The sequence below is a fragment of the Anneissia japonica genome, unplaced genomic scaffold (genome assembly GCF_011630105.1).
Source record: "Anneissia japonica isolate Jap-2015-1 unplaced genomic scaffold, ASM1163010v1 scaffold2946_len44076_cov179, whole genome shotgun sequence".
NCBI lineage: Eukaryota > Metazoa > Echinodermata > Crinoidea > Comatulida > Comatulidae > Anneissia > Anneissia japonica.
Genome location: NW_022702886.1, coordinates 11,657 through 24,061, shown reverse-complemented (window position 1 = coordinate 24,061; position 12,405 = coordinate 11,657). Strand labels below are relative to the sequence as shown.

At 30.7% G+C, this 12,405-nt stretch overlaps 1 protein-coding gene across 1 annotated transcript in view; it reads left to right on the top strand.

Annotated features, from left to right (window-relative positions):
- Positions 1-9,219, top strand: part of LOC117104136 — a 17,591-nt gene extending 8,372 nt beyond the window's left edge. The window contains exons 5-7 of the mRNA XM_033244823.1: positions 176-330; positions 1,528-1,629; positions 3,444-9,219. Of these exons, the coding sequence (XP_033100714.1) occupies positions 176-330; positions 1,528-1,629; positions 3,444-3,622 (436 nt within the window). The 3' untranslated portion in view covers positions 3,623-9,219. The remainder of the gene's footprint in view (positions 1-175; positions 331-1,527; positions 1,630-3,443) is intronic.
- The last annotated feature ends 3,186 nt before the right edge of the window (positions 9,220-12,405 follow it).

Below are 12,405 nucleotides of genomic sequence, written 5' to 3'. Positions count from 1 at the left end.
TACCTTTTAAGTCATGTATCATGCATAGGAACGTTGACGCCTGCAAGGCTCTGGTTTAGTTAATGTATCATTATTTGATATTGTGTACTAATTTTCTAGTTTGTATCAATTAAGTAAAAGTGTTTTGGTTGTGTTCATAACAATAAATTTAAATATTTTATGTTTTATTTTCCAGAGACCTCAGTGGAAATAATTTGACATGTGATGTTAATATGGAATGGATACCAACATGGCTTGAAATAGAAGGCAATAGCATTAAGGGCACATGTTATTTACCTGCTAAGCTGCAAGGAAGAACTCTTGATTCCATTCTACCACAGCAGTTTATTGGTAATAATTCATGCTGTAAATTTTGCTTCAAATAGGTGTGGTAATAATTCTGTAAAACCAAGAATTGTTTTTTTTTTCTTTCTACAAAATTAATTTTTATTAATTTTTTATTAATTTTATATATTGACATATAAAATCAAGGAACACACCAATATTGGTGGAATGACACTTTATAAACAATGTCTCTTTATGAGGCTTAGATCCCTGCTTTTCAAACTATCTTGTGACCCAAATTTGGGTCGCCAAAGCATTTCAGAGGGTCGTGAGACTACTTCTGACTTTTAAAAAAAAGACAGACTTTGGCAAAGTGCATTTTGAAAAAAAAAAATACTTCTACATAGCTGTCCAACAAAAAGTAACCTAGACGTAGCTACGAAGACGAAAGTGCGAAATTTATTATCAACTCAAAACCTAGAAGCTGCTCTCATGGTTGATAAGATCATTAAAATTAGGCAGGGACATAGCTCACATTAATAACACAATGTACCAGTTAATAAAAGTTAGATTTTGTTGAAAATGATGAGATTCTTTTTTTTAGTTTGTTTCAACCTTTTTGCGAGTTGGCGGGACATGGAAGCTTCATTTGCAATTATTATTTATCCAGTCAACCTCACCCTAGACGACCATACATATGTCGAAAATTTGTCGTTGTTTCATTGTTTTACATTAAACATTTCAAAATTTTGAGTGCAGTAAATATTCTCCATACTATAACATGGAACATCCCGCACATGATCGACGATAACAAATGTATCTATCACAGACTTTATATTCGACTTAGCTGAGGTTGACTGAAGAAATACAGCGTATCTTTATTTGATAATGTCTTGGGTCTCCAAAGAATAGGGAGTTCAAAAGTGGGTCGCCACTTAAAAAAGTTTGAGAAGCAGATGCTTAGAGATTGGAGCTCTGCTGTGACAGGGTTTGAACCTAGGACCCTGGCATTAAAAAGCTAGCATCTTAACCACCAAGATATTCAACTCCAAATAATATAATGTATTTGTTTAAAATTTTCCTTTTATGGTAAACCAAAAAATATAAATAATGTATACTTCTAATGAAATGAATCTATTCAGCATATTATTATAAATGTTACTAAAATAATCGTTAAAAAATCATTAAGTAGTAGACTTAAATTAGCTTATTGAAAAATTGATCAGAATCAGTTAAAATAGCCATTTGTTGATATTTGTGTAGATCCTACCTTTCTACCAATTACACCAACTTCTAAGCCACCTGATAAAACAACTAAGATGGAGTCAACATTAAAACAGAGGATTCCAGAAAAATCTGGAACAAGTAAGTGAAAAATATAATATGATGATTAAACTAGAATGCTTCATGAACTGGATCTTTGAGATATTTGTGAGAATTTTTGTAATTGTGGAATCTATGATTTGTACTTATCGGAGGATCAAAATTAAAATTTTCTTAAGATGCATATACTTATGTAATTGGCTAACAATAACAAAATTGTAATTTCTTAGAATTTAAAATTTGGTATCGATTCCTAAGACGAGACTTTTTTATACCATGTTTAGCGAACCTGGCGCCCGTAAATAATGATTTTGAATAAAAATGAAATTTTATTTTTGGCTAATTAGCGTACCTGCTACCATGAAAAATGGAAATTGAAAAAATAATAAAAGTTTTTCTTTATTTTTATTATGCCCTCCGCTGCCTTGAAATATCTAAAGATAAGAATAAATTTTTTTAAAATATTAAAAACAAAAAGATGTGTTTTTCTTTCTAATTATATAAATTTAGAGCATTTAACCATCCCATTATAACACTATTTACATTTACCAATAACATTTTATTTTTATTTTCTCCTCTATCCGATGAACTTTAAAAAAAATAGGTTCGCAAAACAAGGAATAAAGAAAGTCTCGCCTAACATATATAAGCATGTCATCTGAATCCATGTTGCTTTTTAATTATTTTTATTATGTAACAACAATGTTTTTCTACAGGCCCTTTTAGACAGAAAATACCGCAAATATACCATAGTCACGCCGGCGCTATTGCTGGTGTAGACCCTGTCACACAATTAGTAAAAATTCGGTATAAATACCGTATCCTATCTGAAAGGGGTCCCGTGCAAAAGGAGTATTTTGCGTCTGTGAACAGAGAGTGCTATTTTATATTGGCAACCCTGATCTAAAAAACAACTCAACAAAAATATTTCACACTTTGACCTTTGATTTTTTATGCTTCAGTGCTACGGTATTAATGCATTATTTTGACTAGGTTCCGAGGAGGTCTAACCTAAGCCTGGATTTAGGCGTATTTACCCTTTCACATAGAATGCAGGCGTTCGCGAAAAACGGTATTAATACCGTATTGCAGCTCTGTGTGAAAGGGGCTTATGTCACAAAACAGCCTATTGATTATTGACTTTCCAAAATGCAATTTTATTCATGTACTGTATACATTGTATTCATATTTAGTTTTGAATGCTGGCTTTTAGAGGCTTATAGAATCACTTGATAGTGATTGGGTTCACTTCTTTATAATTCTGTTTACTTCTTTAAATTCCTTTTTTTTAATTGTTTCCTTTTGTGATTGAAAGATGAAATGAAATAGGTATCATATACATTGAAACTTGATGTCCTACAGTAGGTTTATGTGAGGATATAAAAATGAGAAGTTCTGAAAGTCTCAAATTTTATTTATTTATTTATTTTATGTGTTCCGCGTCAGTAAAACATCCAAGAGGATTACCAAAACTAATTTACTGTTATCTGCCCAATTGTTCAGTGTAGGCTGATGCTGTAAACATTTTTTTATTTGTGAAGCCTGGTGCATTGTTTGAGGGCCATTACAATTATCACTGACAGCAAAGAGCTTAATGCTTGGACCCTTTCACATAGTGGTGTATTGTTTCAATATTAAGTGCACTGTTTGTAGTATCACTGACAGCAAAGAGCTTAATGCTTGGACCCTTTTACATAGTGGCTTATTGTTCCATATTAAGTGCACTGTTTGTTTTTATTTAGATAATAATAATTGCACAGTAGTGATATATTTTTCTATATCAAGTGCACTCTTTGTTTCATTTAGATTAATAATTGTACATTAGTGGCTTATTGTTACTGTCTTTTTATTGTTAGATGCTGCTGCCATTGTTTTGCCAATCCTCATTATCCTACTGTTAGTGATGGTGGGCGCTGTTCTATTCTGGAAGAAGTACTGGCAGCCACGGCATGAAGACGAGAAAAAGTACAGCGCAGTTAGCAGGGAAGGAAATACAGGCAATCGTGTTTACAGTGATGTAACAACAGATTTATAATTGGTAGTATGGATGTCTTTTACTCCAGCTTTGAACAAACATGTACAGTAGCTGGTGATATCATACACTGTACCAAGTTTTTTACATTGCTTGCTTGCAGATCTCAAGAGCTAAGAGCTGTATTCTATTGTGAAGATATTCAACTTGTTACCCTTTCCAAGTTACTAATCTCATTGTTATACTGGTTCTGATATTGGTATAGTGTGTGCTGTTGAGACACCATTCATTCTTTAATCATTTTAGATATGATTAAGGGAAAACATTTTACTAATTGTGTATACTTCAGTGATGAATGAACTGTCGGATTCTTAAAATGTGCAATGTATTTTATATGATAATCCAATAATTTTAATTGTAATTGTTTAAACTGAAAGCAGCATTTTAATGATTCAGACAAATAATTTCTTGTGAAGCCCACTGACAAAAAGTAACTGAATAAATTCAAGATTTGTAAATTAAAAGATTTGATGCACAAGATAAAATCTCTTTAAACCTTCAAGAATAACATTCAATGAAATTGCAGCATGAATATTACAGCATTACTTTCAAAGGGTACAGTGACAAGGTGTGATATGATGGTGTCAACATTTTATTAATTTTTTCCGCTCTTTGTTTATATAGTTTGTTGTTTATGTGGTTTTTTTTATGGTCTGTAATTTTTATTTTATAAGGTGTGATGATCTGTAATTTTTTTGTGTGTGTGGTTGATGAGGTAGAGATTTTATAAGGTGTGATGATCTGTAATGGTTTTTTTTCTGTGATTAATGATTTAGAGATTTTATAAGGTGTAATGATCTGTGATGTTGTTTATTTGTGTGGTTAATGAAGTAGAGATTTTATAAGGTGTGATGATCTGTAATGTTGTTTATTTTTGTGGTTGATGAGCTAGAGATTTTATAAGGTGTGATGATCTGTAATGGGTTTTTTTGTGTGTGTGGTTGATGAGGTAGAGATTTGATCTGTAATGTTTTTTTGTGTGGTTGATGAGGTAGAGATTTTATACGGTGTAATGGTCTGTAATTTTGTTTTTCTTTGGTTAATGAGTTAGAGATTTTATAAGGTGTGATGATCTGTAATGTTTTTTTTTTGTGTGTGGTTGATGAGGTAGAGATTTTATAGGGTGTAATGTTGTTTTTTTGTGTGGTTAATGAGGTAGAGATTTTATAAGGTGTAATGATCTGCAATGTTTTTTTTGTGTGGTTAATGAGGTAGAGATTTTATAAGGTGTGATGATCTGTAATGTTGTTTATTTTTGTGTTTGATGAGGTAGAGATTTTATAAGGTGATGATCTGTAATGTTGTTTTTGTGTGGTTGATGAGCTAGAGATTTTATAAGGTGTGATGATCTGTAATGGGTTTTTTTGTGTGTGTGGTTGATGAGGTAGAGGTTTGATCTGTAATGTTGTTTTTTTTTTTGTGTGGTTGATGAGGTAGAGATTTTATAAGGTGTAGTGCTCTGTAATTTTGTTTTTCTTTGGTTAATGAGTTAGAGATTTTATAAGGTGTGATGATCTGTAATGTTTTTTTTGTGTGTGTGTGGTTGATGAGGTAGAGATTTTATAGGGTGTAATGGTCTGTCATGTTGTTTTTTGTGTGGTTAATGAGGTAGAGATTTTATAAGGTGTAATGATCTGCAATGTTGTTTTTTTGTGTGGTTAATGAGGTAGAGATTTTATAAGGTGTAATGATCTGTAATGTTGTTTTTTTGTGTGGTTAATGTCGTAGAGATTTTATAAGTTGTAATAATCTGTAATGTTGTTTTTTGTGTGGTTGATGAGGTAGAGATTTTAAAAGGTGTAATGATCTGTAATCTTGTTTTTGTGTAGTTAATGTGGTATAGATTTTATAAGGTGTAATGATCTGTAATGTTGTTTTTTTGTGTGGTTAATGTGGTAGAGATTTTATAAGTTGTAATGATCTGTAATGTTGTTTTTTGTGTGGTTGATGAGGTAGAGATTTTATAAGGTGTAATGATCTGTAATCTTGTTTTTGTGTGGTTAATGTGGTAGAGATTTTATAAGGTGTAATGATCTGTAATGTTGTTTTTTGTTTGGTTGATGTAGAGATTTTAGAAGGTATTATGATCTGTAATGTTTTTTTCTTTTGGTTGATGAGGTGAAGTTGGATGACCTGTAAATATTTTTACATTTTTTTTGTGATTTATTAGTTTTTAGTATGATATTTTTTTATTTACTATTCTTACATTTATAAACTGTCAATTATTAATTTCATTATTTTCTTTTTAGAATACAAGTGCCTGTGATTAATTTAGATAAAGCATTCAGCTTAGGCCTTTTCAGTGTATTGATTATGTAACCAGTGAAACCTGAGGGCAATCTCCATGTAAGATTAGAGATGTATAAGTACACACAAACTTAGGAAACTGGTTATCTTTTTTTGTTGTGCAAAAGATATGGAAGCTAAATGGGTGAATTAAAGATGTTATATGGTTATAAATATTTTTAAAAATCAAAAGCAATTATAATTTTGGTGTTTTTATCCAGTTATATAATTCATTGATGTCAACAGAGAGGAGGCATGTGTGATGGGCATTCTGTATCAATACAACTATACATCTATTGTTATGAAAAAACTAAAATCTTGAATACTCTATTTTGTTAAACAATTTATTATCTCTACCAAGGAAGCTATTTAACACCCCTGTCTGTCTGTCAGTTAGCAAGATTACAAAAAAAAACTAATGAATGGATCATCATACAATTTAGTGGAGTGATACATAATAATCTAATTCTAAGAATGAGATAATTAGCTTTTAGGGAGCAAAGATCAAGGTCACAGAATTTGAATTTTTACCCTCAAGCATAACAAAAAGTAAGGGGAACCATAGAGAAAGAAAATTATGGGGGGAACATACACTGCATACACGGCCAGTGTATTGTCTTGTATTCAGGCACAGGGCCGATGCATGCACCCTATGGAGTGACTGCTCTAGTTTAAATTAAGTAATTGTTTATTTGTTTATTGGGGTTTTTTTCACACAATTGAAATAAATTTTACAATATAATGGGAAAATAAGGTAAAGTATTTCACAGTAACGCTGTGAAATACTGACAACTCAACTTTCTTTTTTTTTTCTTTTTTGAATTGATCTAGAATCTCAAACAAACAAACATCAAATGTAGAGAATTTAGCAAGTTTCCTTGCTATTGCAGTTTTTTTTGTACATTTTCCTCTGTGATTGGCTGCAAATGATAAATTCTTTGAACTTTTAATGTAGCTTTCATATTTCTTACACACACAAAAACAAAATATTTGCAGTATTCTAAGTTGCTATGTATTTATTCTACTATCACAAACCTTTTGCCTATTAATTGTCTACATAATCAAAACAGTGACAGGTGTATATAAATATACTACTATAGTAAAGTGTAGTGTTTGTATGGTATATTATTTCAGCTTAGTTAATTTATGGTCTTTTGGTTATATTTTTTTATTTGTAATGGTTGAATAATGATATATAATTTTATTTACTTAGTCCCACCATATTTTTCTTAAAGTGTTTCATTAATCAGCTTGTCTCCCCGGTTTTGTTTGGTGCTCTTTTTTTTTTAACCTAAGTCACAAATAAGAATCCATGTTTCCTTCAAATTATATATAATTGAACCATAGAAAATATGTAATGAATAGTTTATAACTTTTAAATTGATTTTTTTTAAATTCTGTTTTGTGTGTTGTTTATGTTCTTTTCTATATAATAAGAGTAAAGGAGTCCATAACCATCTACCTTGGTTGGGGCTGAGATGAGCTAATTGGCACCTTCTCTAGACCTACATCTAAAAGCATAAAAAAGTATGGATGTTGGCTGTTTTCCAATTGGAGCAAGTAGTGCCAAAACAAGAAGTAAACAGAACAAATTAGCAAGAAAAAAAAAATTCCCAAAGTTAACATGCCAAACTTGGTTGTAAACAATTTTCCACAAATAGGAATCTTTGGATATTAACTTAATATTTGGCTGAAAATTCTTTCAAGGAGGAATCTTTTGACCTTCAGTTTTGGTGACCAAAATTTGAGTCGCTACCCGTAAATTCAGAACTAGAGATTTATAATATTACATTACATTGGTTGATATAGTAAACACTGTATGTAATATTGCATTAAGTTGGTTGATTGTAACATTAATGTGATGTTACACTTTATTACCTTAGGCCAGACTTTTTTTATACCTTGTTTAGCAAACCCACTTATCACCAAAAATGGTGATTTTGAATAAAAAGTAAAATGTTATTTTTGGCCAGTTATCGCATCCTGTTTATTCGTAAAAAAATAAAATGTTACATTTATTTCGCAAAACAATGGTCATTCAGAGATAGAATATAATTGAGTGCATGAAAAGTTGTATGTGCACAACAGAGTGCTATCTTGTCCCTATTACCAATAGTTCCATCAATTGTATTAACTGTATTAATTATTGAATTGTTATTGGAAAAGTGTCTTTGTAAATATGTGATTGGATCATGCTCTTTGCTTGTAGTTTACAGATTTACATTGTTAAAGCTCATTACTAACAAAATCCTGTCTTTCAATTTTCCAACAACCTTACCTTGAAGTGTTGCTAGTTTTACATATTTTGTTAAGATTTGTGTAATCACCATGAACTCATGAAGAGTATTCATTTCTGCTGCTTATCTGAAATGCATTAAGTTTGATTGCATTTGTTAAACAAAACATATTTTTGTATTGCTCATTACTAAATTATAGTATTTAATTCTATATGAAGGTGTCCTTAAAGATTTTATAAATCTTGTGAAATTCTCTTGAAATGTGCATAAAATAAAAGAACTACATTTTTTCATTAAATTGTATGCAGAATCATGGTAAAATGGTTAGTCAATAATAATAATAACAATTCTTAATTTTTGATTGACAACTAATTGCCAAAAAACATTCATATGATAAATGAATTGATAGTATTGAAATATATTTTTAAAATATGACAGAATTAATTATGAAAAGTTTATAATTATTTATTCCCTTCCAAATATCATCATCATGATGATCGTAATAATGTTCTTTAATATAATGTAATTGAAAAAAAATGTATTCTAATCCAAATGATTATTTTTTTATGTCAAAAAACATGAATGTCTTGGTGATGTATTCCTTGTTTTACTACTGTTTGAATATTAGAGTATATATGATAAGATTATCAGTTGCTAGAATTTGTACAATTCTATTTGTTGGAATGTCTAACTAAGAATACCTGGTATACTGGTTCAGTTTAACATACTGTCAGTTAATATGAATATTCAAATTTTGTATGAGACATCAGCAAATCAGATTGTACATAACCAATTAACCATTGATATTTCAGTAACAAATTGTTACATTTTTACAATTCACCCTCATTTTTCAAGATGCGCTTTGTTTATCACAGTGCACCCTTGTTTATCAAGCTGTGCCCTTGTTGAAATGTTTGTCTTTGCTTTTGAAAATTATAACATTTCTAATATATAGCGGCTTGAAAATTAATGCAAGGTATTATGTATGTATTATACATTTATAGTTGGTTTTTTTTATCCTGTAATTTACATAAATGTTGTGGTGTTGGTTAATAAATTAATGATGCATAAATACAATTGTGGTTTTTCTCAGTTTTTGTTTACCAGCTTTCCTATGCCAGCAGAACAATCATGATTTTGGGGATTTCGTAAGTGGTGGCCATGTCAGGGTTTACAGGGGATTTTCCCTGGACCCCCTCTGAGGGCAGTGGCAAATCTAGGAGTCTTGAAATGGGGGAGGGGACACAAAGGTGAAGTAAGGGGATCGATGATAAGTGAGGACACTCTACTTTAGCCTGATTTTTTGGCTTGGACATTTTTAAAGGGGGACGAGTGCGATCCCTCTCCTATATTAGTCACAGTCTAGGGGTTCTGGGTTTCTTCCCATACAACCTATAAAATTGTAACTTGTATTTAATTTAGATGCATTCATTTTGGTTTATTATTAGGGATTTCTACAATAGATCTAGAAGATTTTTACATTCTTAGTATTGAATTTGAAATGTAGCATCAATATGGACTGGACTTAACTGGGATTAAATCAACTAAACTACTGTATAAACCAAGCTTGTTTTTAATTTTTTTTTTTTTTTTTAAATTCATGTACTGTATTATTTTTTTTTAAAAGCCTATACTATAGTAGGAGGCCTGGCCCTAGTCTAGGCCTATAATATAGTAAAATGCTGTATAAGTAGTCATATGATTACATGTTTACATTGTACCAAGATCGATATTAACGATCGCATTTATTTTTCATTGAAAATAAAAAGAAAACTTTAAATAATTTAAATTAAGGATTTTAAAATATTCCAAACCTGTATGCTTAAAAAAAATAAATTAAATAAAAAATAAATAAATAAAGTTAACTTAAAACACAAACAAAGCGATAGGATATAAAGTTTCAGTGAGAGAATAATTGGTATACTGTACTGTATTTCTGAAGTGCCATTCGTTTTGGGGTTGCTACAATCAGGAGTTACAATCGATCCAACAAAGGAAAAGCACTATCTATTTCCTTACATTCCAAAAAGGTGAGGATTTTGGATGCTATTTAAAATTTGCTGGAGGATTGAAAAATTAACTGTTAACTGCGTTAACACATAGAATGGTACATGACTTTTGGACTGGTATAGGCCTACGCCTGTGTACTCTAGGTGTAAATAAATACCGATAATAGACCAATTTTAGTGAGAGCTAAACATGTTTTAATAACGTAGGGCCTATATACAATGCAAAGCAGATTGATCACAAAATCAGAAGCATGATCTCAAACATCAGAACCCAGCTTTTATTGTTTAAAACTGTCGGGGCCCCATTGAATGAAACTACGGTATTATAGTTTATACTGATTGTAGCAACCCCAAAAGAGCGGCGCTTTAGAAAATACAGTACAAGTATACCAATTATTCTCGCAAACTTCATATCCTATCGCGTTGTTTGTGTTTTAAGTTAACTTAATTTTTTTTTTAAGTGAATTTTTTTTTTGAAGTGTACAGTTTTTTTGAATATTTTAAAATCCTTATTTTTTTTTTTTTTTGAAGTTTTTTTTTGTTATTTTTAATGAAAAATAAATGCGATCGTTATATTGAGCGTGGTACACTGTAAACCTGTAATCATATGACTACTTATACAGAATTTTACTATATTATAGGCCTAGACTAGGCCTCCTATAATAGTATAGAGGCCTAGTCCAGGACATTGTTGCAAATCCCAGCCCACATAAGCTTAGCCTATAATGCGTAGCATAGGGCTCGTGATCGCGGTACCCTGACCATTAAAATTTAGCAGACACTGGGAATCGTTGCTCACGGCATTGGACTGCAACGAAAATTGATTCCCCCATGGATGGAACAAGCCCACGTCATGTAGGCCATGGGGTGAAGCTCAAAAGACGTCTAGAAAACGAATTCCGTTCCGATTTTTTCATTATAAAAAATTTAGGCCTACAATAGTTAAGTAATATGTCTTGAATCAAATATAGAAAGTTCGACCAAAATATCTTCTGCAATTTCAAGAAAATTACCGTTTTATTACGTTCCTAGGCTGCTGGTCGTCGGAAAACACACCGCGATACAGTACACGTCAATTCGCGTAAACTTACAGCATAATTATTAATGAGAAATTTCAACAAAAAACTTATTTTATTATTGTAATTGCAATTCTTTGATATTCTTTTCAAAACAATAATTGTGTAACAATTTAAAGAAAATGTATTAGTATTTTGACTTCTTTTGACTCCTGTGGTCTTCCTTTTGACAATGTGTCTGCATGTTCCCTGTACTAAAGTACACACTTCATTCTTACAGTATTTTTGCATTCATATTCCTTTTTTAAAATTATTGTATTTATTTTACTTTCAAATCGTAATAAAGGATTAAAAGTGGGGAAATTTAAACTTGATGCATTGTTATGATATGCATGGATGTACATTTGTTTTGTATACTCCGGTTGACACATGTTGGGACACATTTTATTAAATAGAAATTGAAATTTAATACTGCAATATGAAAAATTCATATTTATTTCTCAAATATTCTGAGAGCTTATACAATATATAACTCTATATTTATGTACTGTACACGTGTTATACATCTTAATAAAAGATTCTTGTGCTCTAGTGAGTCTGTTACTTTTTAAATTTTCTGTATAATACTTAATAAATAAATACAGTGAAGCGTTTCGCAGTCCTTTGTCATTGTGTGATTATTCTCATGGTTCTAAAGTTCTCAAGGGTTACACAGTTACATTATACGGTATTTTTTTAACTTTTGTACATCATACATAATAAATAAAAATAGATAATGCTTTACATACTCATGTGTCATTTTGTGTTTAGTCTCATGGTTCTAAGTTTTTACATTCTCATTGGTTACACCATTACATTATAATTTTTAACAATTTTCTAAAATATACTGTACAAAATGAATAAAAATAGATAATGCTTTACGTACTCCTGTGTCACTGTGTGTAAGTACTGTCTCTTATACACATCTAGATGTGTATAAGAGACAGGTCAAAAGGAAGACCACAGGAGTCAAAAGAAGTCAAAATACTAATACATTTTCTTTAAATTGTTACACAATTATTGTTTTGAAAAGAATATCAAAGAATTGCAATTACAATAATAAAATAAGTTTTTTTGTTGAAATTTCTCATTAAAAATTATGCTGTAAGTTGACGCGAATTGACGTGTACTGACGCAATCCGACATTACTTGACACGATTTGACCTAAAATGACGCGATTTCATGCGAGATGACGCAAG